This window comes from Pelmatolapia mariae, linkage group LG16_19, assembly GCF_036321145.2.
Source record: "Pelmatolapia mariae isolate MD_Pm_ZW linkage group LG16_19, Pm_UMD_F_2, whole genome shotgun sequence".
NCBI lineage: Eukaryota > Metazoa > Chordata > Actinopteri > Cichliformes > Cichlidae > Pelmatolapia > Pelmatolapia mariae.
Window position 1 is genome coordinate 55190737 of NC_086241.1, and position 27250 is coordinate 55217986.

Sequence of the window (27250 nt, forward strand, 5' to 3'; positions counted from 1 at the left end):
AAATTTGGAAACTTACAAATCATGAACAACTTTTTGAATAATCTATCTATTGTTAATGGTTTTTTTCCAGTGAAAAAACAAAGAATGTGTAGTTTTGTTTTTGCTGTATGCCACTTGAGGATCAAATTTCTCCAGAACACGGGTGTCACGGGAAGTGACCTCTCCAAACTGGCCTTATTTGGAGAGTGCTCGAGTGCCCCATTGTTGTGACAGGAACAATGACTCTAACAGGGGTGGGAGAGAAAACACAAAATACAGACGTCTGGCTCTTAAAAATCATCAGATGGAAGCTATTTTTTCTATATTTGCACTCACATCATGGAAATCTGGTCACCTGACACTGATGCCGTGGCTCGCCTTTGAAGTCCGTTTAAAAAAAGCTTTATTTAGTGCACATTGTGTGCAGAACCTAATTTATAGGAGCTGACCTGGCTACTCTTTTGTGCAACAACCACCTTGGAAAACAATGGCAGGAAGGCTTGAAACTTGAGAGGAACTGAATCTGCTCTTTTCCATTTTTTTTCTGCTCTTATTGAATGGAGAATTTTCCCTCCCCGAGTAAAATAGCTCTGTTTTTTTTGTCCAACAGGAGCCATAAAGTGATGTCTAAGCATACCATGACCAGGCATTCGCGCCGAGTTTAACTGGACACATGGGGACAGTTGTTTTGTACCACAGTGTGCAGAGGAGCGGGGGGGCACAGAGGAAGCCATGGACGCCTGGCGACCCAGTGGTGACCCAGTGGCCTCCTCATGGAGGGGATCAGGGCCTAGATAGGGAGTCGGCTTAAGGTTAGAGGTTTAAGGGTAACAAATCAAGCAGCACTTTAATGGCATTTAACCCCCACATACCATATCTCTCTAACTGTTTGAACAGTGCATAAATGCAGGCCAAACATAGGAACACATATTTTTGTTTCATATGGGGAAGTTGTCTTAAATAACAGAAAAGGAGGCGGTCGGATTTGGTGATTAATAGACTGAAGACAAAAGCTTTCCACTAACTTTGCACCTGAGGTCTGTTTTGACTCATTTCTATGCACAAAAACACGTGAAGCCTGCAGTTTGAAAGCACGCTATGAAAAAAATAGTTCTTTGTGCGTGTACTTTCTGAGGTGACAGCAGGTTCTTCACCCTTTCACTTTCTTTCCTCTTATCGTTTTGTGTGCCATAAAGAAAGGGGCAGGACAGGGACCCCCTATAGGCAGTGCATATCTGCCTCTAAAGCCATCACTCAACTTTATGTTCACTTCTGGTTCTCCTAGCCCGGCTGTGTTTCTTCCATTAGTATCCACTCATAAAATGTACCACGGTTATAAAGATGTGCAATAGACGACTACTAGACAGTCACTTACCTTTACATGGTAATCAGGTGTTTCTACGTACCTGTCTTTTACCTCACTTGCCTAAACGTGCCTGATATATAAAGTTTATGATTTTGACAGTAACATGGGAACATATTAAAAATAGTTTACACAACACATTTATTAATATTTACATGTACAAAATAAAACATGCAAGTACAGTAGATTTACTTTAAATTGTTACAGGTTAAATGTGGGACAGAATGTAACAAATGCTGATTCTAATAGTCTTTTCTTTTTATTTATTTTTTATTACTGTGAAACAAGTAAAAAAGCTCCTGGTTTTGATATTTTACTAAGTAAACACACTGGTCAAGCAAACGTAGGTTCACTTATTTTTTATCCTTTTAAAGTGAATACTGTTAGGCTACCACATTACTCCCAATTTCAATATGGCTTTGCTTTAGGCAAACTGTCATGACTATGCTCATTATTTTATGACATTATGCAGTGAAAAACTATTAATATATTCAACGTAAAAAAATAGAAAATTATTCAATTTTGATCACTGCTATTGGAAATTCTATCAATAACTTTAACTCTACAGTAAACATGAAGCCAACAAATGTGAAAAAAAAAAAAAAATTCCTTTTTTGTAATTGTATCAAAATTTGCGCTTAATTAGGTTAGTGGAACTTTCGAATTTGAATTGTAGTTGCACGGTTAAGAAATAAACACTGACAGCAGCATGAACAGTTCTGTCAAGCATATGTGCTAACAAAAAAAAACAATTTTATAATGTGAAAAGGGTCACTGAGGGGCCAGCCTTAATCAGAAACTATCCTGTTTATCCCGCTGGAGAGTGACTGAGAGGGCACTGAGTGACGCAGGTGAGAGACAGGCGTCACCCAGCCCCTAGACCGCACCTCTCTTATCTGCCTATGGAACGGAGGAGGAAGGAGTGACAAAGGCCAGGGCCTGAGCGTGATAAGGAAGGGCCTTATGTCCTGCTTCGGCCCTGGCTTGCACCGTAGCCTCCAGTGCAAGAGGCCATCCAAGGGCCAGGTGTTGACCACGACCAGAAAAGCCTCCCAGATCATGTTTTTCATTTACAGGTATGACTATGAGTGACGTCAGATATATAGAGAATGCTGGTGTGCATTTACATGCGGCCGCTTTGGAACAGTGAATGAGAGGAAGAAAGGGAGAAAGAGAGCGAGAGAGAGAGAGAGAGAATGAGGGTCAGGTGAAGTTCAGGGCAGATTTTTTGCCAGTAGTCTCACACTGCAGGAAAGCCAAATTGCTTCCGGATCTAGGTATCCACCCCTGCATAGTTCAGTGTTCGTACCCTTCCCACCTCCTTGTTGTCATCCCTCTTTCCTCCCATTCATTCTCTCATCTGTACTTTGGTTTTATTATGCTTCTGATCTATTCTCATTCTTTGTCTTTATTCTGGCTCTCAGGTGATCGGTCTTGTTGCGTGGCATGGCACAGGGTGACAATGTCTGTAGGGAAGCAGTCTTTGAGTAGGATACCTCTGTCTCTCTGGCAATCCAGCTCTCCAATAAAGCCATACCAGTAGATCACAAGGCCTGGACCAAACCTGCAGTGCATGAAAACAGAACAAACTGTTAGTACATTACCGCTGCTGTTTTCAAGAGTTCTCAGTGTGCAAATACTGAGATACACTTTCAAATTCATATCTGAAAATGCTGTTGACTTTGGATAGGAAATACAGAAAACATCAGGAATAGGTTAGTAAAGAGATAGAAAGATGGGACACTAGTGAGATGGATCTATGAGCGATAAGATGGCTTAGGTATTTTTCCTTTGATCACATCCAGGAAACTTGCGCTGAATCAAACAAAAACACCGCCAGGAAGATAAAGATCTTTCTGACAGGGTGATACACACTCAATCACATTACAATGGCAGTGAAATAACAATAATCTATGAAATAACAAAGCACTACACCAAGGCCTCCGGATCCTGACATCAGAAGCCTTTGGCACATAAGAGAGCATGCAGAGTTCAACACACTGCATATGGTGGTTAAGGTTAGCTAGTCAAACAGCATCCAGCTGTTTCATTTACGTTCATTTTGAGGGGAAGAGCAATCTGCACTGCGGTGCCTAATGGCAATAAAGATTGACTTTCCAAGCAAATGTGAGCTCAAATTAGGAGTGTTTAGATATAGAATGTTTTTCCTTGTAGAACCTGTAGCAACTGTATCCCTAAAGATGTGCTGAAAGATGCAGTAACGCTTTAAACAGAGGAACTCGTCACTTGGAATGTGCAACTACATTTCACTATTTCTTTTCAAAAAGGAAATAAAGCAGCTTTCAAGATATTTATTAACCCCCAAAGAGCCACCAGTGGCCCCTCTCTTCTTTGAACCTTAGCTGCCACGCATAAAGACGTGTCACAGTTGAACTCTTGAGTGGAGAGCACTGTAGCTGCTAGATGCTAGAGCAGATTCAGGGGGCTGACAGTACTGCTCTTCATCCTTGGACAGTTAACGCTGTTGTGGGGCCTCTGGAGGCCAAGACAGGAAGCTAGCTAAAGGGCCACAGAGAGCAGTACAAGTTCAGCTTCAAGGTAAAGTTCATAAAATTTTTTGACATTTTGGTTAGATTATAAGAACTATTATAGATGCTGTATTTACAGAAATCTTGCAATTTAAGAATTGACTATAAACATACAGATTGCATTGTGACCACAGAAATAATAAATTCTCAGCCTTTGTTCTTTTGCCAGCTGTTACATATGTCTTGTTATAATGACTGGCCTCGAGGCAGTGCGCATGCTACATACAGTTCCCGTGTACAGACAGACGCATGTACATGAAGATATGTGCACCTCCTTCTAAGCGGCCCTCGCAGTAGTGTACATGCTCCTACACCCCATCCCTGCATTCTGCATTTTACAGTGCGTGATTTACGGTGCTGTATCTGTGAGCAAACAGGCCAAAGCCAGCAGCCCCGAAGAAAGCCTGCAGATGCACGCTCTAAGTTCACCACAGTGTCACACACATAGCTCACCCTCTCAACACTGCACAAAACTCAAACCCTCAAATTCTCATCATTTCCACGCTCCACTGCTGCACATGGCTGTCAACTCTTAATATGGAAATGTTTTGGAAACAAAACCTAAACATTTACATTAGGTGGCTTCAGAAAAGGGCTTATGCGCTTCTTTTTATTCTGCCGCCGTTCTCTATGTATTTCCTGTGTTCTGGATGTATGCGTGTGTTTGGGGAGGGTGAAAAGCGTAGAACGGGCAGACTGGTCGGCACACACTGGAAAGAGGCAACCTTCTGAAAAGGTTAAAACTGTACATCAACAGATAAGGCAGCCGTGCACGATTCATCATGTCCCAGGTCTGTCAAGGGAGGCTGAGTACAAATTGAAACAAGCAAAATTATAAACACTGGGGAGCCATGTCACCAAGGCCTTTCCATACCGTAAAGAAAATAAATGGAGTCTGAATCCTTCTCAGGATTAATACAAGTCAATACTACTGGGACCTTGAGGTAAAAATCTTGGACTGGGAATAGTAACAATAACACTGAAGGGGGAAGGGAACGGTCAGGGGGTCAAGACTAAGTCTGATGGTTCCAGCATGATTTTCTTGCAAAAAAGTCTAAAACTAAGTAGAAAGCAAGTAAAAATACACAGCAGGGTGCTTTAGGCACTACTACTGCATATATATATAATTCCTCTGAAGTTTGTGTGTTGGAACGCTGGAGGAAGTGAGTGGAAGTTCAGTTTAAATTTGTAGGCAAATTATGGTTTATTATGTGGGCTGGCTCATTTTAACCTGGCATGTGCTTATTACGCACACCACCTCGAAGTCAGAGTCAACCATCTTCCAATAAACACCTCGCTATGTAACGAGTTGGTGAAATTGTTTGTGAAATGTAGCTAATTTCAGCAAGAGGGCCACTTGACGAGCCTGGGCGTGGATTGCGGGCTGCCAGCCGTGCTTTCGTTAGTGTTAATGAGCTGCTGGTGGTCGCATTTTAAAGCAGGTGCCAAGCAGCTTACTACAACAGCTTAATGAGAGCAAGGCAGTAAGAAATAGAAAAAAAAAACATGAATGGAGAAGAGGGAGTGTTATTAGTATCTGCCTGTGCACACACAACATGCCATGAAGCCAGCAATACGGAATGTCTGAATCATAAACACATGCATAAAAATATACCAACTCTACCCTTCAAAAAATTTGCAGACTTATTTCTTGATTTTAGTTCTTGCTTTTCTCATTTTGGGGGGAAATGAAAGCATGGCTGAAAGCCCGTAATCCATGCATGGGAGGTCAGGCAGTGTAGCCTTTTAAAAAATCTCTGAGTTGAACATTTCTGCTCAACACGCAGATCAAGGTTAACTTCCTTTGCTACATTTGGTGAAAAAAAAAAAAAGAAGCTTCAAGCACAACTCGGGTTCAATCACTTCTTCCAAAGTACATTACACGACATGACGAATTATCAATAAAATTGAGATGAATTTATGCTCGACTTTAAAACGCCCTCACTTCATTTTACACACCGCACAGGTCCACTTTAAACAAACACCCCAGCAATGATTTAGACAGTGCAAGCCTTCACCTGAGGGTGAAGTCTATGTCTCTGAGGTCTCTCCACAAAGACCTCTTTGTTTTCAGCATCCATACATCAGGTCACAAGGTAGGCAGCTAAAGCACTGCCAAACATTAGTGTTAGTCAGTCTTTTCTCAGTTTTCCCAAATGCCGTAATGGAACCCGCTCAACTTCTTTTAAGACAAAAAGCATTCAGACTGATTGTGAGAGAAGTACAGAGGCATAAAAATGTCTGTGTTGAAGTCTGACGAACTGCGTATGTAGTAAAAGACAGAGAATAAATGTGTAAAAATAAGACTATACTTTTGAGATCCCTTTGATAGATGTCCACCTATCAAAGAGTTATAAGAGTTTTCTTTATAAAAAAAAACAAAAAAAAGGTTAGACACTGGTGTTGTGATGTGTTATTATTTGCAAAAATTTACAGGGAAGGCAGTGACCCAGAGCCTGCATGTCAGCAGGTGATACAGTTTCGCATGAATACTGTACCCAGCTTGTGTATTTTAATGACTTTGTAGTGCATTTTGCTGCAATTCAGCCAGACTGATGATGAAGACACCCCTGACAAGTAAAACTGCTGTGCACAAGTAGGATATTTTAAGGCTGGTTCTACCCAGAGGGGCGTCCTCGAACAGGGAGGTAAATAATCCCTTGCTACAAACTATACATCTGACTGTCCATAAATAACAGGAATTGAATAGAAGAGTTAACCTCCCACAGACAAGTTATTAACATGACCATAGCTAAGAATAGAAAACATTGCTTTTTTTTACTTTCTCCACCCCCTACTTTGTCTCAGTGAGCGGCGAAAAAAACTTAATTCAACTTAGGTACTCAAAACACAATTACAAAGCAACCGCAGCACACGATTGTACATTATTATCACCCAAACCTACGCAAGCGTCGTAATTAAGGAGGAACAGAGAAGAATGCGGTTAATCTTTGTCACCAGTGAAGAGTATGTCATATTCATATGCATATGTAGTTTTTAAGCTAGAGGTGTGGAGGTGGAATGTGTAAGTATGAGAGTATGAGAGATGTGGGAGGTCAGGTCGACTCAGTGTGTTGTCAGTTTTATGTTGCAGTAGGAGCTAATTTATGCTCACTAATGCAAGATAACAATACCAAAACAGAGACAAGAGGATTCCAGAGCTTTACTTGGTAAACACAGCAACCACTTCTGGAGCAGGATGTAGCCCGAGCCCTTTAAGGGATCACAAAATTAGTTGATGGTCAACCCGATTCAGCTTTAGCAACATTTCAGTCCCGTCCTACAAATGCAAAAGGTGAACTTTGTGCTCATTAACTATAAATGTAAAATAGGCAAAATAATATACTAATATTTTATATTTTCAATTCACCAATAATGCTACTAAAAGATTATATGGACAAATGGTTCAGCAATTTGAGAACAATGTGCAATACTGCAAAGAATTTGGAAATTTAAAGATTCTGGAGAGATTTTTGCACATGAAAAACTAAGGTTAGACCTTTTTCTATATGATAAATAGAGAAAACTGCTTATTTTTAAACACATGCATCCATAATTGTAATTTTTTTTTCTCCTGTTAATTATTTGATCAGTTATCACTTTCTGGCTTCAAATTTCCCACAAGCTCCTATCACTTCAGCCACTTTCTCACAATAACCAAAACCTTATCACCGTACAGATACACAATCTGACATCCGACTGATACCTTGACTAACACATGATTACGTGAATGAGCAAATAAGAAATAACCTTATATTTATTTGCTGGCTCAATAGTAACTTACAGATATCCTACTTAATTACATTTGGTCCCAGTTAGAAACCATTCGCTCAATATCATGCTTCCAAAACATCCTCCAGCTGAAGGGAGGAGACTTAATCAGTGTTTTGAACTCGTTAAGTCCCTTAACTGAGCATGTCGCCTACCACATTAGCAACACATATCTGAGAAACAAGTGTGCACTGTGTGTGTAATGTGTGCGGGTTCCCTCTCAGATCTACGGTGTCACGGTCCAACACGCTTTGACACACTCTGGTCTGCATTGGATGTGAAGCAAAACTAAACAAGGTGTGGTCTGGCTCTAGCTTTGTCTTTCCAGTGTTCAGAATTTGGCCCAAGCAGCACAGAGTACACTACATACAACAAAGCGGCCTAATGACGACAGCTCTGTGGTGGCACCATAATCATAAACCCAAAACTTGTCCTTCAGACAAAAGTGTCCTGTGTGTTAGTGTTTTGCAAAAAAGGATTGTTTTGAACAGGCTTGTTAACATAAATGCAAGAAAAAGAAATGTCCGTCTCAGTCTCTCCGGCTTTTAAAGGGTTAACGTCCAGGAACTAGGAGCACACCTGATCTTTTTTTTTTTGTTCGCAGATATCGACTCCTCACACTCCTTAATGACACTGTACGTCATGAAAATGGCTTGATCTCTTCAGTTATGACACACTGAGTGGATATTCATTAACAGTTAATGATGATATTAATGAATTCTTTCATGGTGATGACAGCACATAGTGTCTCTACCGTATTTAACTGAAATCTTGAGTGGGTAGTAATTTTGTCTGGGAATCTTGATTTATGTAAACACATTTTAAATGTAGTTATAAGAACAAACAAAATACCGGTGCTCGCGGATGAATAAACTTAATGTTTTAGCAAACATTAAGTATATATAGTTTCAGGTACAAGCTGTCATCTGTAATGCCAGTGAAGCTGATGCCGGCTTGTAGCTAGAATAAGTTTGTTTTACCTTTTAACAAAGGGTATACTTATCAGTGAGTGCCAGTATTTTGTTTGTTATCGGTTTTAATCAAGTTCCTATACATGTTTAAGATAATCTAAGTAAAAATATGATTTAAAAAAATAAACATCTGAGGTTTTCCCTTTTTTAGATAATGCTCCAAGTTCTAAAAACTAAACATTGACCATAGTGCTAATTTGGAGATCAGTCGAAAGCCCCTCGGGCCTTTGATGAGTCCTCGTGTCTATGAGTTCTGCCTAGAGACAAGAAGCTCCCCACGGTAGTGGGCAAGAAGGCTGGGGGCTGGGAGGCTGTGCAGACAGAGAAAACCACATCGTCAAGGGGATACATGCTCCTTTAACCTGTTATTGTGAACTCCCAGCAGCCCTGGCCGATAATTGCCACCTGTCCCTGGGGAAACAGTCAAAGACAAGCATTGGGACAGCCTTTTTTTTTTTTTTTGACCATTGCTCCTTATGCCACACAGATCTGGACCTAATCCTGCCCTTAACCCCTGTGGCTAATGTGTCTTCAATTTAGGATGATCCCCCACTACAGGCACAGCCCCTAATCAACAACATTTTGTACTGTAACCCTATCCACCCTTGCTAGGGCAGCATCAGTCTGAATGGGCGCGGGCACATCTAATGCGTCCAGCGGAGGAACAATGTCATGCGTGTGTACTTATGGATATCACGTTTGCATATGAGGTCATGGGATGTGTGCCATGCACTCAGCTGTTTTTTAATCGACATAAGCTGTTGAAATAAAACATTTAATATCCACATGCAACTGTACTTAAAACCACAGAAACACAAACAAGTTGCATGAAATTTGTAATATGTAAGCCACAAGTATATTTTTTAAATGAGACTTTGTAAATTCTTATTTCTGCTCCTCATTGTTCTTCCATTCTGAAAAAGCCATGCTATCCATTGGCCCAAGGTCTCCATCAGGTTCAAGAATAAGTACTTCATTGTAAATTCTGGTACCAGTTCAGTGAATCAAAAGTCATGGAAAGGCAGGTGTGAATGTTTGTTGTGTAGGTCTCTTGGCCTCTGCGTCCATGAGTACAACCCTGCCCCAAAATTAGAGTGTGGTCTCTAATGTCTCCCTGTGAGAGAAAGAGGCCTGGCTTTCGTCCAAGTCAGCACCTTTGGAAGTGCAGTCGTGTTACCACCACTAAATCAACATGTCAGCGCCCAGCCCAGTGAACTTCTTCACCCAAACTCCACTGCTTACAGCGACCCCACACACCTAATGAATTGGTGTGAATGCCTATCTGTCTGCTAAAATGAAATGGGGGGAAAGGAGATATGAGGAGTACAAGGGTGGGAAAAAAGTAGATTTGTCTTTCAGGTGTTACAAAAAATATTTGCAGTTAGGAAAAATGATTATCGCTGTCCTGTTACTCAATCAGAAAACTACTGTAGCAAACCAGCCAGCGCCAGGTTACCGTAGCCTCCGCATCAACCTTGGCTTCTGTGTCCAAAATGGAACTGTCCCACTTTAGGGGGGCAAGTGTGGAGAGGGATGCAGGCGAAGGGCCACAGAAATCTGTGTGCTTACTCGGCAGTCTGTTTACATTCCTGAGGGTAATTTTAGCCCCTGGGGGGAGTAAAGCAGGGGGGGCCGACATGTTGTTGGGGCTTGTCAGTGTTCCATAGGCCAGCCGGCACAGTGGCGGCACCTGGACATCTGGGTGGTAAATATACAAATACACACAGATGTACCTCCTGCAGAAAAACCACTGGATACCTGCTTACATCACTTATCAAGGTTAAGGTTATTATTAGGAAATTCTAAAGGTGAAGTTGCATTTTCCACACAGTATCAATAGCTGCTTTGTAAAATGACTAAACAGAGCTACGCGATATCAACGAGGCCTTCTGAAAACCACAGGACTAACCAACAGGCCCAACACAGCAGAGTGCCATTAGTTTTGGACAACACAGGATATCCCCAGTGTTTTTACTGACAATCTGGGGTGCAAATCTAATTTCACTGTAGTTTTAAAAAATTTGCTAAGCAAACAAAACAATAATCCTAGCTCAAGAATAGCTTAGGGCTTCTGTGTGCCTGTCGGGATTTGTCTTTTTATTACTCCCAGCCCACAGTGTCCCTTCAAAGTGAAAGAAAGCAAAAAGTCCATGCGTTTGCTGTGTTTGTGTGTGAATGCAAGTGTAAGAGTAGGACAGAGAGATACAGAGAAGGAGGGAGGGAAAGAGAGACTCTGAGCTTATCGAAACTAATTAGGCAAGGGATCAGGATGGAAGTTAAATACTGGGCTACATGTAATGAAAGAAGCAGAGTGGGGGACATCTAGGGGTCAAGCCCACACCAAACAGTGGTCCTCAGGCAATCTGGTATTGATTTTCACTCGTTTGGGGATGAATGTGGATGGGAGGGAGGGAGACGAGGAGAGGCAGTAGGGCAGTCTAAGGGTCTCGTGAGTTGTCAACTTGACAGTTTAACCCCTTTTGGAGAAGAACAAACAAACAGAGGGATCTCTTGGGCTGACAGCGTTGATCTGTCATAGCGATGACACTGCAAAGCCCCACAGAATGGCCACACAGGAGAGGCGAGTGAGGAGGAAAAAAGGAGGGAGGGTGAGCTGATACAGATATGCACAGGCACATTCCTTAAGACTCAGAAGATAGGACTGTGCTCCGCTCACCTTAAAATAAAAATTCAGGAGGACGAAAAGGACCATTCAACTGAGTCTTTAGTCTGGGTTTAATTTAATGTTATGAAAATCAAAAATAAATACAATAACTTATCAACTAAATACTTCTGTGTATGTTTTTTCTTATAAACCTGTTTATGTTATGACGATGGCAGACCTTAGATCAGACCAAAGTGGAACTTCAGGACCTGTTTTGATCATTTGCCATGTCATGAAAGTATGGGTATCCCTGATATAGCAGTATTGGTGATGGTCCACAATCACACAGACACTCAGATGTCAGTGCTCGTCTCTTGTCAGTCTGTGAAGGCCGTCACCCTCAAGCACCTTCCTTCTCATGTCCTTAAACACTCGAAGACCCCTTTCACTCTTTCCCTCAGACTACCTCATCGTTTTGTCACATTGCCAAAGGGGACTCCATTACCCTAGCTAAATCTCACTTATACTTAACACACACACACACACACACACACACACACACACACACACAAAGGACAGTCACAGCTAATGCTGCCCACATCAAATTAGAGAGGCCCCTATTGTCCCTATTATGGCCCGGGAATGCTCCATCATCACGGATGCTACGGGGTCCCTCACTTGTCAGAAGTTGTCAGACAGATAGGGAGACTGGATACACACAGCTGACAGGTAATCTTAATGTCTTCAATTAGCCCAATTAGGCCTGTCATAAACAATTCGATAAGTGTTCAACCAATGCAAACAGATAAACGCACGCACAAGCGCACCAAAGTACACACGCTCACACACCAAGGTCTGCAGGGTATTAATGAGAAGGGTAATGGGTATATCAGTGGACGGTTGACTTGTCTTTTGTTTCAAAGAGGGGTGTGTCCCCATCCTTTGCTCTCAGCTGTGCACTGCTGGCTGCTACCTGGTCAGTTCAAATTGTACCATCTCCTTTCATTAGCACATCGCCGACTGAGAATCTGAAAGGCCGTGACAAAATTCATTTGAGATGAGTGGGAGCAGATTGCCTGAAGCAGGTGCTATAAGGGAGATAAAACAAAAGCAGCACCTTTGTGAGGCTCGGTGTGTGCATGGCTGCGTGTGTTTCCCATCTGTGTGTGTATGTGAGAGGATTTTCCCTGGTCTTCAAATTCTGTTCTTTTCCTTGCTGTGGTAAATGGGTAATGACACAAAAGTGCTTTTGACAAAAAAGGAAAGGTACCAGAGAGGAATCGGCCCAGCACACTCAGAGCATTTACAAGGCTGTGGTGAAATCTAAATATTATTTGAACCGTGACTAAACAGGCCAACACCTTGCTGTGCAGAGGATGTGTGCTAGCTAACGCTGTTTGATTTGGTCTCTCCTTTATAATATCTTATCGCTGAGCAAAGGTGGCACCCACACTGCATCCTCGCCTTTTGTCCTCTATACGTTTCTTTATCTATTTGCATTCTCTATCAATACAAGTTTCTGCAGGGACGTGGAACATGTTGAAGGGGCTGTGAAGCACAAGCTTATGTTTAAAACGGAGATTCCACAGTTTGCAAACACGAGCGTTGTGCAAAGTTAGCATCAATATTTGAACAAGAACTTCACATCAACACTGCCTTGATCTTATGTGCAGAGGCCTTGAAATGCCCCACGTCAAGCAAAACTCTGACATTTTCAATGCAGCACTGGTCTCGGGGCATTCGGGGCATTTTTTTTTTTTTATTTAAGGCAAGAAAAGAAATGAACAAAATACAAATGTAACAAAGTTAAAACAAGGCAGTGATCTGAATGGTGAAATCCCAAGGCACATTTTCATTCAAGGAGTCAAACCGGGACATGAAGACAAACCAACTGCTATCAGCAAGATCTGTGATGGACCTTTAACTCTACTTCTGATCCTTAACTCAAGTGACGGCTGGAAAACCATCCAAGGAAAAAAAAAAGACAGAAAGAAAGAGAGAAAGAGAGAAAAGCCTTCACCGGGAAGTTGTAATAGGAAATTGCTCTTGGCAACTATTTGTTCAAGCACCAGATTTTTTTCGTCTTTATGCCAACCCAGTGAGCCCCCATTGGAAAACAGGGCAGGTCCCCCTAATGAGTAATCTATTTCAAAGCAGTCGTGTCTGGGCATGACAGTTTACTGAGAGGCTTGAAGAACTGGTAATTACCAGTGTTACGGGGCAATTAATGCATATTACACTGCGGCACTCATGGCGGTGACTGTCAGCTCCCCAATAAAAATGAGCACTCTTCAGCTAAAGGGTGACATTAATTGGGCCCTTAATGACTATGCAGAGGAACCAAGCCAAATAGGAACAAAACAGGGGACTCGCTCTGACACTAGCAGAGGGCTGGAAATTGGACTAAAAATGAGATTAATTGCTGTTTAGAAAAAAAGGGGGAAAAATGTGGTGAGGGGAACGGGGAGAAAGAGGTTGGGAATTATAGGGTGCAAAGAGCAAGAACCGTTCATACAGATGACAATTCAATTAATTATTTTATATTGTATTTTCTATACCTTAAGAAGTGCAGACAGGCCTCAGGCCCATTTCAAGGGTTTTGTCTTGATATGGCGCTTATTGCATAAAGAGCTACATAAAAAAAACCTAAAGGTAGCTTCAGCTTCCATATGCTCTCGATTTAATGAACATTATCTAAAAATTTCATTCAACCATTTGCACATAACACAAAGGGGGAGTAAACATAGCAGTCAGGATGTAAACGGGGTAAAAAAAAAAAAACTCTTAAGAAGTAAATATTAAGCATTTCTGGGTTACACACTTTCCTATGAAATATAAGACCTTTAGTATGTCCTTTCACTTAAAAACAGTCTTAAAACCTTAAGCAGAGCTTTCATGAAAAATAAATCAAGTAAATCTACCAAATTGCAGGCCTTCCACCCACAGAAATGTTTGTTAAAAAGAGATCAAGGATATGGGGAAGACACGAAGTAATTCTGATTAATGTTGCTAAAGCTAGGCACGTACTGAGCACCACCTGAATATGCAAGCCCCAAATCATGAAAATATCAGCATGCAAAACATGCCGTCATTTGCATACATTTTTGATTTTGGATTTCCGTGCTATTTAAATATGCAGTTAGAAATAGTCCAGCACTGCCTCTTGCGCTGTCACGCTGCACACTCACACTGTCATTGGTCCTGATAGAACTCCTCGCTTCAAAGGGAGCTTTGCAATGGAGAAGAGAATGAGCAAATATTTGAATTGCAAAAACACATCATCTTCCAAGGGGAGAAAATTCAAGACAACTTTTTAGAGTTAAAGACACCCCCAACCCCCAGCAAGCTAACCCTCTGCATACGGCACAAAAAAAGTCAACATATTCATAGTGTAAGCACACTCCTCACTAATTTACCATATCCAAATTTGTGTAATGGGATATGACATATTTTAGAGGGGATTGCGGGGAAAAAAAAAACTTTAATTTGAGGAGAGAACCATAAAATGTTTAAGCTGCTCCTGTATTTAACTGAAATCCACCATATAAATCCAGGTTCTCAGACAACCTGACATGGGTTTGATTACAGACTGAAGTGTAATTAGCCACTTCAGTTATCCTGTAGAAGGTTGGAGTGAGCAGCACCACCATCCTTGCTAGATATTTTAGCATAACTAAAGAGACCTTTACATTCTATGGGAGTACCTTTCCTCTCAGGATTCAGCACAGCCAGTTTATAGCCATTTACATGCAAGCACTCCAGGAGAATCTCAGTCGCCTTCCAACTTTTGCAGAAGTTAGAGAGAAAGTGCAATAAATAATCTTCGTGACCAATCAATAATATGACTCAGAGCATATTTGAAAGTATGAGTTCCTCACTTGGTTGCCAGAATAAATAGAACATTTAAGCCAAAAGTTACAAGTCTAGAAATGAAGGCCATGAACAACATTAACGGTACTAAATACCCATCATCAGACATCTAAAAAAACACCCCTGCACAGGGGAAAACACTCATCTCCTCTGTTTATGATTGCAAATGTATATACCACAGGCTGAGAACTACCTTGAATTTTAAATGAGGGAAAATTTAATAGTTTTACACACATACTAAGAAAACAGAATACAAGGGGAATTTCTGTAAGTATGCCTCTATAAGTAAGGCTATCAGATTGCTGGTGGAGAAAAAAAATGTGCCTACTTTTTTTTTTGTAATGTCTGCTTTAAACATAATCGAATGATTGTGGATTCAGATTTCATACAATAATAAGAGGTTTGAATTAGATTTACAATATTAGCTATGTTTTAAATAGCAGTTAAATAAATTTGAACCAGTAGTCACTGTTGCAAAATGCTATATTTTTGCGATCTCTTAACACGCAGTTAGCTTTAGCCACCCAAGTCCAACCCTCCTGTGGCCTCTACCTCTTGTGAACTACAAACCTATGCGTAGACAACTTGGAGACAAGTTTGAACAGAAATCAAACCTGAATGACGGATCGCTTTACTACACAATGACCTCTGTCACTAAGTTCTTGCCCTAAATCAATGTTGGCGATAAGAGCCCTGCGCCAGTGCTCACCTTGGTATGTTCAGCAGCAGGCCTTATCTATGGCAGGAGGAAGTATGAGTAATAACTAAAGACAAGCTACGACAAAACCACTAACCCCACCTTGTCAAACATAATTTACAATGTATATCCCTTTACCTCCTCACCCCCCACCCCCTACCTCCCACTGCTGTTAAAGAGTAATTATGGGAACCAAAGAGATTTGGGACTGAGTTTGGATGATTAGCCCATTATAGTATGCTGGGAGAAGTTTGAGTACAAGTCAGAGCGGGGCTCATATTTTCACAAGAAAAGTGAAAAAGTTAGGCTGCTGTAACTTTTGCTATTCTGTTGTACACTCATGGTTTCATTCACAAAAATATGAATAACACTCTTATATGTCAGCAGTGCAGGATCCATGTGAAGTGGCCAAACTCTGGTGATGTACACAGTGAGAGGCTAGAGGTTAAAGTTGAAAGAAAGGCTGACAGGAAGTCGACTTTATGAAGATTATAGCACTACAAACTCTGAGACCTTTCAATAGTTTTTCATTTGACTGTGTGTGATGAAGTATGTGTGTGAGACATAGAGAAAGACACAGAGAGCCAGGCAGGAGAGCAAGCATGCTTCCAGGCAGTTGCATCAAAATGGAGCGAGAGACCAAATATGACATCAAACATTGCAATTAGCTGACCCCTTTCTCCTAGAGTCACAGTTTGAAAAGCCGTGCCTTTAAAACCCTGATTAAAATATGTTTGCTCTCTCATTCAAAATGACATTTGACAAGGTTAGTAATATTTCAACTAACTGTAAAAACATTCTTGAAGACGTAATCCTTTTTTCCATCACTTTGCAGAGGCGCAGGTAACCTCCGAGCGAGTTTCCCATGAACTCAGGGCTAAAATTTGAAAACAAAACGGCTGGGGGAAGGAAAAAAAAGTTCAAAAGTTTCACTCAAGTGTGTTTTGTTTCACCCGGGCAGCTGAAGCTAAATGTTTTCTGATCATTATTCAGAGCATTTATCCCCTTCCTAATTCAAACCACAATGAGCATTTAAAACGCAGCCAGGGTTTTTTCACTTTATTCCCTCCAACCACGAACTCCATCCTTAGCAGGGACCCAAGGGGGTGAAGACTGTCAGCAGGTCTGAGAATAGAGTTCCTCAAACCGTTAAACCCCCTCATCACCAAATTAGGAGGTGTATTCTGGAGCTTAATGGTATGTCCAATGGAAAGTTGAATAAAAAGTTATGCAAGATGTAATTTAACGGTGCATGACAGTATATATTTATATATAAACTGTATATGCAATATTTTTTGCATGGGTTTAGAGGAGTACCAACTTTGGTTTGGAATCAACTTTGAGTTCAAGTTTTAAAAAAAGGAACGCAGTCAGAAAACTTAAGTAAACAAAAAGAAAACAGCGTCTGAGACAGTCATTGGTTCTGACAAAACAAGTGGGAGATAAGCAATGAAAAAAATGGGAAGAGATCAGAAATGGTCAAGCCAAAACTCTGTCTGAAGTTAACAGTTTTCAAATCCATTCCAATCGCAGGAGAAGAGAATGTGAAGTGTCGGGCTGGACAGTGAGCCAGCAGAGGCTTTGCTGCAGCTGCGCTCAAATGGAAGTGGCACTTTCTATCAGAGGCCTTTCACCAGACAGCTCTATTCTGCCCGTTCACTTTTAACCTCACAGACACATAACAAAAAGATACGAGTGGTCATTTAAGACGTGCGCACTCGTCATTGAAGAGACAGATTCGGGGTTTAACATTGGGATAGACTCATGGTGCGAATGTGCCAACTGATAGAGATATCACTCAAAATGAGAAATAGATTTCTTTGACATCTCTGTGGCGGCCATTCAAAGGGGGTGGGGTCAAAGCCTCAAACTCTGTTAAGAGTTTAGATTTCACTTGTTCAGAAATATATGCCCCTGTTAACTTGCATCAGTCTAGAGGAAAAGGATTGCGTGCCATCTGTTTCGGCTTATGGTGAAAAATCACATCAACAAATGTTACAGGATTTTTTTTTCAAAATCACATATAGACCTCCTCAACGAAGTTTATTTCAAAACAGTCATAAAAAAACAAACACAGAACAGAAATACTGATACCATCAAAGATGTGGTGAAAAATATATAAGCAGAAATTTTCTTGTGTTCATTTTATTCTACACAGTTTTTATAAGACTCAGCAGCCAGACGCATTTGCATTTTCTTCTTCCAATCGTTTATAGACCTGACAGAGTTTGTGCAGACAAATCTGCTGACCTGATAGATCCTGTACATTAACCCCAAGAATTGATGAGCGAAAGCAGAAGGTCAGCACTTGGACACAGGCTCCTCATGTGTCTTTGATTACACACTCCCACTAAAGGATAGGCAGGCAGAGATGTTTAAGCTATCAGGCAATCAGACCGCCGAGAGACGTGAAACTCAAACCAGAGACAGGAGAAGGAAAGGCCTGCCTGGGAACAAAGATGGGGGAAGAGGGTTCTGACGAAGCTCTTTAACAAATGCCAGGCCAGCGAGGGGAAAAACTCAAAAGTGCTTATATCTCTTTCAGCGTTTCTGGCAACAATGCAAAGAAGTGAATTAATACTGAAATATAAAACATTGTTCTCAAAAATAAATATCTTTTCATATGGTATTTAAACTAAATTACTTTTGGTACATCAGTCACAATGACTGCTACTGGATACAATCGGATATAGGACTTAAATATGAGAACAAGCAATTCAAATGTACTTTTGAAAAGAAATTAGGTCATATGACAAATGATTAAAAAATAGAAATCTCTTCTTAACTGCAGTTGAGAATGCTTAGAGTACATTTAAAATAGCATGGCTGCTTTTGAAGTCATTTGGAGGCCAACTAGTGTTTTTTATAAAATATAATTTATTTTATTCTTTAAAATCCTTTCTGTTACTTGCTGCATTATCAGAGAAGAGTTTGTGAGATATAATGAAAACAGGAAGAACTTTGCCTCCTGGTTTAGAATATCAAAAGCTTTTTATAGGTATAAATCACCAAGAGCCTTTTGTCAGAATCTTTTTAACTTTCATACACACACAGATGAATGTGAGCCAGGAAAGCACTTAAAACTACAGTACACACATGCACATGTATTGCAAGTGTACTGTTTTTTTTTTTGTTTTGTTTTGTGTGTGTGTGTGTGTGTGTGTGTGTGTGTGTGTGTGTGTGTGTGTGTGTGTGTGTGTGTGTGTGTGTGTGTGTGTTTCTTTACTGTATGTGATCGGAATTCTGCTGGTAATATTAGTTACAGAAATCCAATCATTACTTGTTTGATTAAGCGAGAAAAAAAGATACAAAGTTAAAAGCGTGGAAGCTAAATAAGAGGCTGAAGTCAGTGTGGAGGGGGAAAGGAAACAAGAATGAGCGGGAAAAAACAACAACAATAAAAAACAAGGTTATGTGAGGGACAGTGTGTCTATAAAAAGAAGCCTACTGTCTAGGTTATCTATAAGGAACCACTTATCACAAGCGACCAGCTTCACACAGTGACTGATGGGCCTCTACAGACCATGAGTACCAGCACATTATCTGGTACACACAGTGCTGCTCTTTAAACACAAAAAGCAGAAATATGAAGCATTGTTTCCTTGGTTGTCATTTGTTAAAAAATAATTCTTTTATTTTTGGACTGGAATAAAAAAAGTGTTTACCGTTTCCGTGCCAGCAAATACACAAAGGCAATGCTGATCAACATAAATTAATGCTAAATTAGCCTAATTGAACCATTAATTTCTCGCCTGTAAAACATGACCGATTTATAGCAGAACTTGTAGGTCTTTAAATGAAAAAATTACATCAATATAACAGATACTACTCACACGCACTCGCATTATCTCTAGAACTTATCTAGATAGAAATGAAGATATTTAGCACCTGTGAGTATGCAGGCCTTTGTGCGATGCTTATAAAGCATCATGCAATGCGTGACAAATCTATTTGTCCCGCTGTCAAGAAAATATTACTGCAGGTTTAACATCACATTGAGGGTAATGTAGATCTGAATGTCCTTTAGAGGTCAGACAGCCATTAAAATTCTCCTGTTAGACTGACTTTTACAAAAAGCCTTTCGATTCCTTGCCCACTAGTCTCTCTGTGCTTTTGACAAATGCTACTGGCTTCTTCCTGGATTGAAACCCAGAAGGTCAATGTAGAGGAAAAAAGAAGGAGAAGAAGGCGGCGAGACTGAGAAAATGAGGGGGGGAGGAGTGAGTCTTTTTAAGTGTGATGACATACATCGTGAAAGCTGACAAAAAAATGTACGTTCATCTTTAAAAAGTTCCATACCAAAACAGGAATTCATGGAGCAGACATGCTTGCACCTCATTTTACTTCAGGCTTTCCTCTCCATCTCACAGTGTCACAGGCAAGCAGCAAGACAGGAGGAGGGGTATATATCGCTGGGGTGCCGCTTTCTGTCCTGCTCTTCGTTTATACACACAGCGCGATGTCAAAGCTGCTCTCACATTCAATGGTAAATGACAAATTTGGATAATGCACACATACAACCCTACCAACATAAATAGGAGACATGGGGCTTAACCAGAGCTAAATCCTGAGGCTGCCAGAGACCTGAGAGTGCGGATTACACCCCAGACGTCTTAAACAATGCACCCAAATGTGCATCCTTAAAAGTATGAAATCCTTGAAGCATCACGGCCGACTTGTCATTTACCATTAATATTCCAAGTAGCTTGTTCTGTGAGGGCTAGCATTGCACTTCTGTGGGCTGACGTTCCCCAAAACAAACACTTGCAAAGCCCTAAAGGAACCACCACTGTGGATGGCAATTTTTCTTGCTGTGGAATATTCTACGCGAGGATGTCATAACAAAGGAAACAATAAAAGAGGCCACGTTCCTGCACTGCATGGGGCATCCATAACTATAAATAGGAGGAAGGCTATGCAGAGACAGTTATGCTTTATCAGAAAACCCCCCCACAAAACAACTAGAATTTTCTATTGATATTAAGTGCCCAAAACTACACAACAGAAGAAAAACTGTAAGCCAGAAAAAAAAGCTCTTTCTTAAACATCACAAGAGAATAGATTAATTGAGAAACTAAAAGATTGCTGGCTGGTGCTATAATGAATCTATTCAAATATTGTTTCTGTCACTCTAGTGACTATCGGCTATTCATTAAAGGCTACTATTGCCATGGAGACTTTTTTATTTATTTATTTTTTACCCCCTTTCTTTGTCTTGCACATTTATGACAAGAACCTGAGGTAAGGTATGGCAGGGCACAGGTCTTGGAGGTGTCACACTGTCACCCCAGAAGCACCAGTACCTGTCCTCAGGGATGGCCTTGTAATGTCCAGCCTCATTGAATCAGTGGCAGCCACGGCCTTTGGGCTCCCTCGCTCAGGTGACATCCCCTATCTGCTCTTCCTTTGTGATGTCCTAGATGCTGAGGCCTTTAATACTCTTATGCCACTGCATTAACTGGGACTATACGAGAAAACATGTGCAGAAGCACACAAGGTCAAAACATTATTTCTAAATATGAGCAGCTTCAGTCATATATAAACAGTTATTTAAGTGAACACAAACTACATTTATGGATCCAAATATCAAGAAGGAGGCCTTACATATTTTAAAGCTAAAAGTACCAGCTGATGAATTTAATAGGGCATATCTAACACCCACTGTAACATTACACTCCACTAATTAGGCATTCCTGTTATCAAGGCTTTAGAAAGTTCGACAAAAATGATGGACATGTCCATTAAAAATGGATGGCAATGTTCAATATTGTGAATCGAGAAATTAATTTGATGTCGCAAATGGATTGACATTCTGAGACTAACAGGCTTAATGCGCAATTTCATCTGTAAAACCTACAGCATGCAGCCCTTGATATAACTGGAAAAAGTTCACAAAGAACTGGAGATTTCTAATTGTGGCTGTGTCAACTAATATAAAACGTCACAAAAATCTTAGGTCTGTCTATTTATGAGGTAATGTGTCAGCAAGCAGATTATTGATGTTATAGGAACGGTCTGGTGAGACTTTGGAATTATGACTTCCTCATTAGTTTTACCATTTCCTCCATCACAAAAGTGTAACAAAGGACGCACATAAGCAGATAAGAATGGAGATCAATGAGTGCTTTTGGAGCATGAGAATTTTATGCTACTAATTATGTGGGGACATAAATTATCAGCATTACAACCAGGCCTTCAAAATTACTGAAACAAAGGAGCCAGATGAAACATAATGCGTGTGTGTGCATTCAAGTCTCACTAAATTTCCAAGTGGTCAAGCCAGATGATGTATAATGGCAAACCCAAAAGTCTTAACCCCCATTTCATATGAGGGAGAAATGAGGCATACTGTCCCATTATTTTGCTATAAATCATTTTTTGTGGACGTCTGACAGCTTTTTATCAGATCTAACCTTTTCAAGCCTCCATTAAGAGTGCTAACATTTTCAACTCTGACACATTTGCAGTTTACGAATCGCACAGCTGATTTACTTTGGGAGGAGGGGAGCTGGCGTCCACGCTCATTGTCACACAGGCTGTTCATTGTGTTCGGCTAGGTGGAATAGGGAAAGGGAACGAAGGGAAAGAGCTGAAAAGTGATGAATGAGCTCTGAATTACACTCGTTTATACCCACATTTACATTTTTAATCTACTAAAACACGATAAAAAAGTTATTTTCTTGGTTGTTGCATTTTCTGATTTACCTGATTGATTATTTTTGGTACACAAATGCTGCAATGAAGGCAATTAGCTACCTCAATGAACCTAAAAAGTCTGGCGGGTTAACAATAAGCATGCAATAAGGTTTTATGACTGAGCCTGGATATATTGTAGTTTTGACAGTTTTCTGCTCTCCTGACAATAAGGACCAGTCATTAAACTTTAGCTCCATCAAGTATAAAAACTTATTTAGTTTTTTTTGTCCTTCATTCTAAAAAAGTAGCCTTTACAAGTGGTTTCATAAGCAACTATAATTTTATATATTTTTTTAAATTATCCAATTATGTCAACTATTATTCAGTCAAATGGTAAAAACCCAAATCTCTATTGCTACATAATTTAGGCAAATGTATCAACAATATTTGAGTGCACAAATAATCAAGAAGTCAGCAAATAATAATTATCTCCATGGTCTCTGGATTAAAGTATGCGATCACCTAGACATAGAAATGCATGAGCAGAATTTGAACTGCTGCTTGCAGAGTTATGGAAGGAACTTTGCCAAGCGTAATTGATATAAGTACACCATAATCAACTAGGGGCAGTTAAGGTGCTACCACATAAGAGTCCATATTTCATTACATGCTGTGTTTAACCTTATCCACTTCTCCTAAAACACACAAGAGGCTCATTATGTGTTTAATATTCACCAGCAGGTGAATAATTTTTATGCAACTCTGATAGTTGGGCGAGATGGATCACTCAATTATCTGAACATCCGTCAGAGCAGAGGGCTCACTGGCTCTGGAACGCCACCAGCTAAGATTGATGGCTGGAAGACACCAATAGCTGCTGTTTCACCATCTCATCCAGGCACTGGGCCTGAACACGCTGTCTGATTCTGCGGAAGACTGTCTTTTTCTCTCCATTTTTTTCTATCCTCTCCCTTTTTTCTTGGGAGCATTGTAGGTGAAGCGTCATTACCCCTCACTCCACTGAAGAGGGGTTCATTATGGGGTTACTGTGTTGGCAAGACTATTGTTTGGATGATAAATGCAGTTGGTGAGGGCTTTGGAGGGAAAATTAGTTATGTTTTTTCTATCCGTCTACAAAAACACGTCCTTACTCTGTAATGCTTGAGGGCAAGTGAAGAACAATTAACACAGTACTGGGTAACCCAGCTCAGTTAAAGCAAAGAAGGAATTCATGAAAAATAAGCAAATCACTGGAAATGTCAATCAGAGGCAATGAAGTAATTACAAACACTGGTGTGCTCTTCTTAGGGTGGTCAAAAAGGAAACTGAACAGTTTAGACTTTGAAATCGAACTGAGCAATGAAGGAATGGACAAATATTTCAAACATCAACCTTTTGGGGCCCATCATATAAACTGAGACCAACTAACGAGAGATGAAGTGAAAAGTGAAGTAGACACTATCTAGCCCAAAGCGAATGAGTTCTTAAACCAAAAACATGAAACATTATATCATTTATATGGAGTAGGGACTTACAGATAAAGATTTAAACAGCCCACACCTATGGCTGAATTCAACCTTCTTTTGGATCTCAACAAAACACCTAATTCTGGAAATGCTGCAGTACTAACACACGGTCAACGTCACACATCCAGACCGACTAACAGAGGACTGTTATAACATTGTCTTTGTTGTTGACACTGCTTAAACAAAAGTCTCCAAGACCGCATTTAACATGTTAACAGAATCAGAGGAAGAAACAAAAAACAGCCTTGCCTGCAGCTGGTAATGATACCGTTCTCTTTTCACCTGCTGCTCTTAACAGGTTATAGTTTTGTGTCATTGCATTTACAAACACAAACACGAACATCAGGGACTACACTTGTACTTCAAATGATCATGCGTATGGTCTAACAGAAAGATTAGGGCACATTTTGAAATGTCAGTTGTAAATGTCAAATAAAATTTACAGGGGTGCTGAAAAAGGTGGGGTCTGACATTTTTTCTTTCTCTTTTTTTGACACAGAATGTTTGTCTGACTGGCTGCTGGCTGACGTGATAGGATCTACTTTGTCAGTTCCTTAATATACTTGGACAAGGCTAGCCTTGTGAATATAAATGAAAGACACATATGGGCAAATATATAAGGCTCAGACTAACACAAACTATCCAACCAAGCTGTAAGTATTCCAGAAAGAATCAGAACCCCCCCCCACCCCAACTCTAACCAATTCAAGAACACTCTTGAGGAGGTGGACATAATATTGTTAAAGTCTACTATAAAAATAAATTAATAAGTCAAATTCAAGCATTTCACAGTGTCAATGAGCTCAGGTGGTAGAGCAGATCAGCTACTAACCGGAAGGTTGGTGGTTCAATCCCAGGCTTCTCCAGTCTGCATGTCAAATATCCTTGGGCAAGATACTAACCCCATGTTGCTCTCCGATGCATCCATCGGAGTGTGAATGTGTATGAATGTTAGATAGTAAGCACTTAACAAGCTTGTGTGAATGGGTGTGATTGGGTGAATGAATTAGTTGTATAAAGCTTTGAGTCACTCAGATAGAGCAGAAAAGCGCTATATAAGAACCAGTCCAGTCCAATGCAACACTTTAAAAACCTCTTGAATCAAAGCTGAAAGCCTGGACTTTAGTCACATCTTGACTGTTTGATTTAAAATCCAGTGTGGTGGTGTTCACAGGTAAGATTACAAAAACTGTGTCCTTGTCCAAATACCTTTAGACCTAATTCTATGAATACATCAAATCTCAAACTAATCTCATTATATCACGTACTGCACGCATTCTAATAAAACATACAGACATGAGAGAATCCTCCAACTGGTCACGGCAGATGGTTGCCCCTCCCAAGCCTGGTTTAAGTTTGTTCGTGTTAAAAGGGAGTTTTTCCTTCTCGCTGTCACCAATTGCTTGCTCAAAGGGGGCAGTTTACTTGTTGGGGTTTCTCTCCATTATTGTAGAGTCTTTACCTTACAATATAAAGCACCTTAAGGTGACCGTTGTTGAGTACTTTGTTACTCTGTGTTTTGAAAAGTGCCATACAAATAAAGTTATCATAATTCACTGAACACAGCATCAATGACGAGAACCTGCACCACCATGTCAGCTAACCATCAGTGGAGGATCAGGGCTATAGTGTGATATGGGAACCTGGTGTCAAGCAAGGCTAAGATGTGGACTCCACTTGTTTGTGTCCACTCTATTCAGGTTTTAAATTAAATATTAAATAGGTCAGTATGTTCTACAGGTTATCACTTCTAAGATTCATTGAAAAATGTATTTACGCACATATACCTCTGTCCCACCACAGTCAGGGCCTGATCCTGTCCAAAAGTTCTCATGCTACAGAGGCCAGGCATTAGTCACCCATTTCCTTGCTTCCCTTCCAACACAATGTGTTTATTCAACAAAACAATCAAGCTCACAGGCAGACCATTCAGGCTCTAAAAGTCTCAGAGAACATGAGTGAATGTGGAAGTAGTGTAATGTGCAGATGTAGCATGTGGAATCCTGTGGTTAAAGTGGCCTTTGCCAGAGAGGAAGTGGTAAGCATTGGCAGACAGAGATAGGAGTTCTTTTACACAACTGAGAATACCTGATCATAGCTTCTAGTGAAAAAGGAGAAGTTATAAAGAATATGCAAACTGATAAAATAACATTTGCAAATTTTTGATGGCCAATAAAGTAAACAAAACAGATAAAAAAGAGAGGGCTCACCTGTTCCAGTAGCTCCAGAATTGTTCATTGAGGTAGGTTTGATGGCTTTGATCATCTCCGAAAGAGGCTTTGCTCTCAATCCAGTGTACAATGTGCCCTTCCACAGCTTTTCATAAATAACAAAACACAGCAAATCTAAGAAAACTGGTTAGACGAGGTGATTTGTTTTGTTTGTTTCTTCAGTCATATACAAAGAAACTCAAAACTTTTTGACAATACAGATGCCTAAGGTTGAAGTGAGGTTACACTCATAATGTAAATACTAACCAACTGGAACCTCCAGGATGATATCAGGTGTTTTGTCGTAGCCCATAGTTCTCAGATGGTTTTCATCTATTGAAAATAAAAGTTTAGAAATGTTATGCTTGCTGTTTTGCAGTAACCTTCTATATGAACAATCAGTCACAGGCTGCTGATCTAACTGCTTTCACAAAGATGCTGGTAACAAACCGCTCAGCGTGAGCAAAGCAGAAAAACAGCAGTAGAGCACAGCCAGTGCAGTTAAACCATTATCTACATCTGCCACGTATTTGCTGTCACTGCACAAAATACTCTAAACTCCAGTTACAGTATTGCTCTCTTTGGCAGTGCTTTATAAAATATACAGAAAGGAGACAAGGTTGGCATTATAGTCTCTGCAAGCCTGACCCTTGCCTGCACAAGCTGTAGCCATTGTCCTTGACTTCTGGCGTGCTCTAGCCATTATCCCTCCAACACCTGATTTCTCCATTAAATCTCACTGACCAGGTCATTCAGTTCCAAAGGCCTGCCTCTTTGTCTTCAGCCAAGCTCAACTAATGGGGCATGGAAGAGAATTGTGGCTAGATGGAGGGTGGCGGTTAGTGCTGGTGAGGAGGTAGCATCAGCCACGGATGAAGAAAGAGAGCAGAGAGAGGTCACCGAGGCTACCAGAGGACTGTGGTAGATATCCGGGCATCCAAGATGTTGTAATGTCGGTGTAGAAATGTGTTTGTGTGTATAAGGATGGGAACCTCTGTACACACCCACTGGGCTGTTGACATTCTCATGTGGCTCTGATCGCCTTTTTTAGATCAGCTTTGATTAAAATTAAT

At 40.5% G+C, this 27250-nt stretch overlaps 1 protein-coding gene across 3 annotated transcripts in view; it reads right to left on the bottom strand.

Moving 5' to 3' along the window:
• Positions 1-1506: 1506 nt before the first annotated feature.
• cdin1 (CDAN1 interacting nuclease 1) overlaps positions 1507-27250 on the bottom strand; it is a 51818-nt gene continuing 26074 nt past the window's right edge. For all 3 annotated transcript variants that reach the window (XM_063498618.1, XM_063498619.1, XM_063498617.1), the window contains exons 10-12: positions 26445-26510; positions 26178-26283; positions 1507-2906 (exon numbers count right to left, since the gene is read on the bottom strand). In XM_063498618.1, coding sequence (XP_063354688.1) covers positions 2738-2906; positions 26178-26283; positions 26445-26510 — 341 coding nt within the window. In that variant the 3' untranslated portion in view covers positions 1507-2737. The remainder of the gene's footprint in view (positions 2907-26177; positions 26284-26444; positions 26511-27250) is intronic.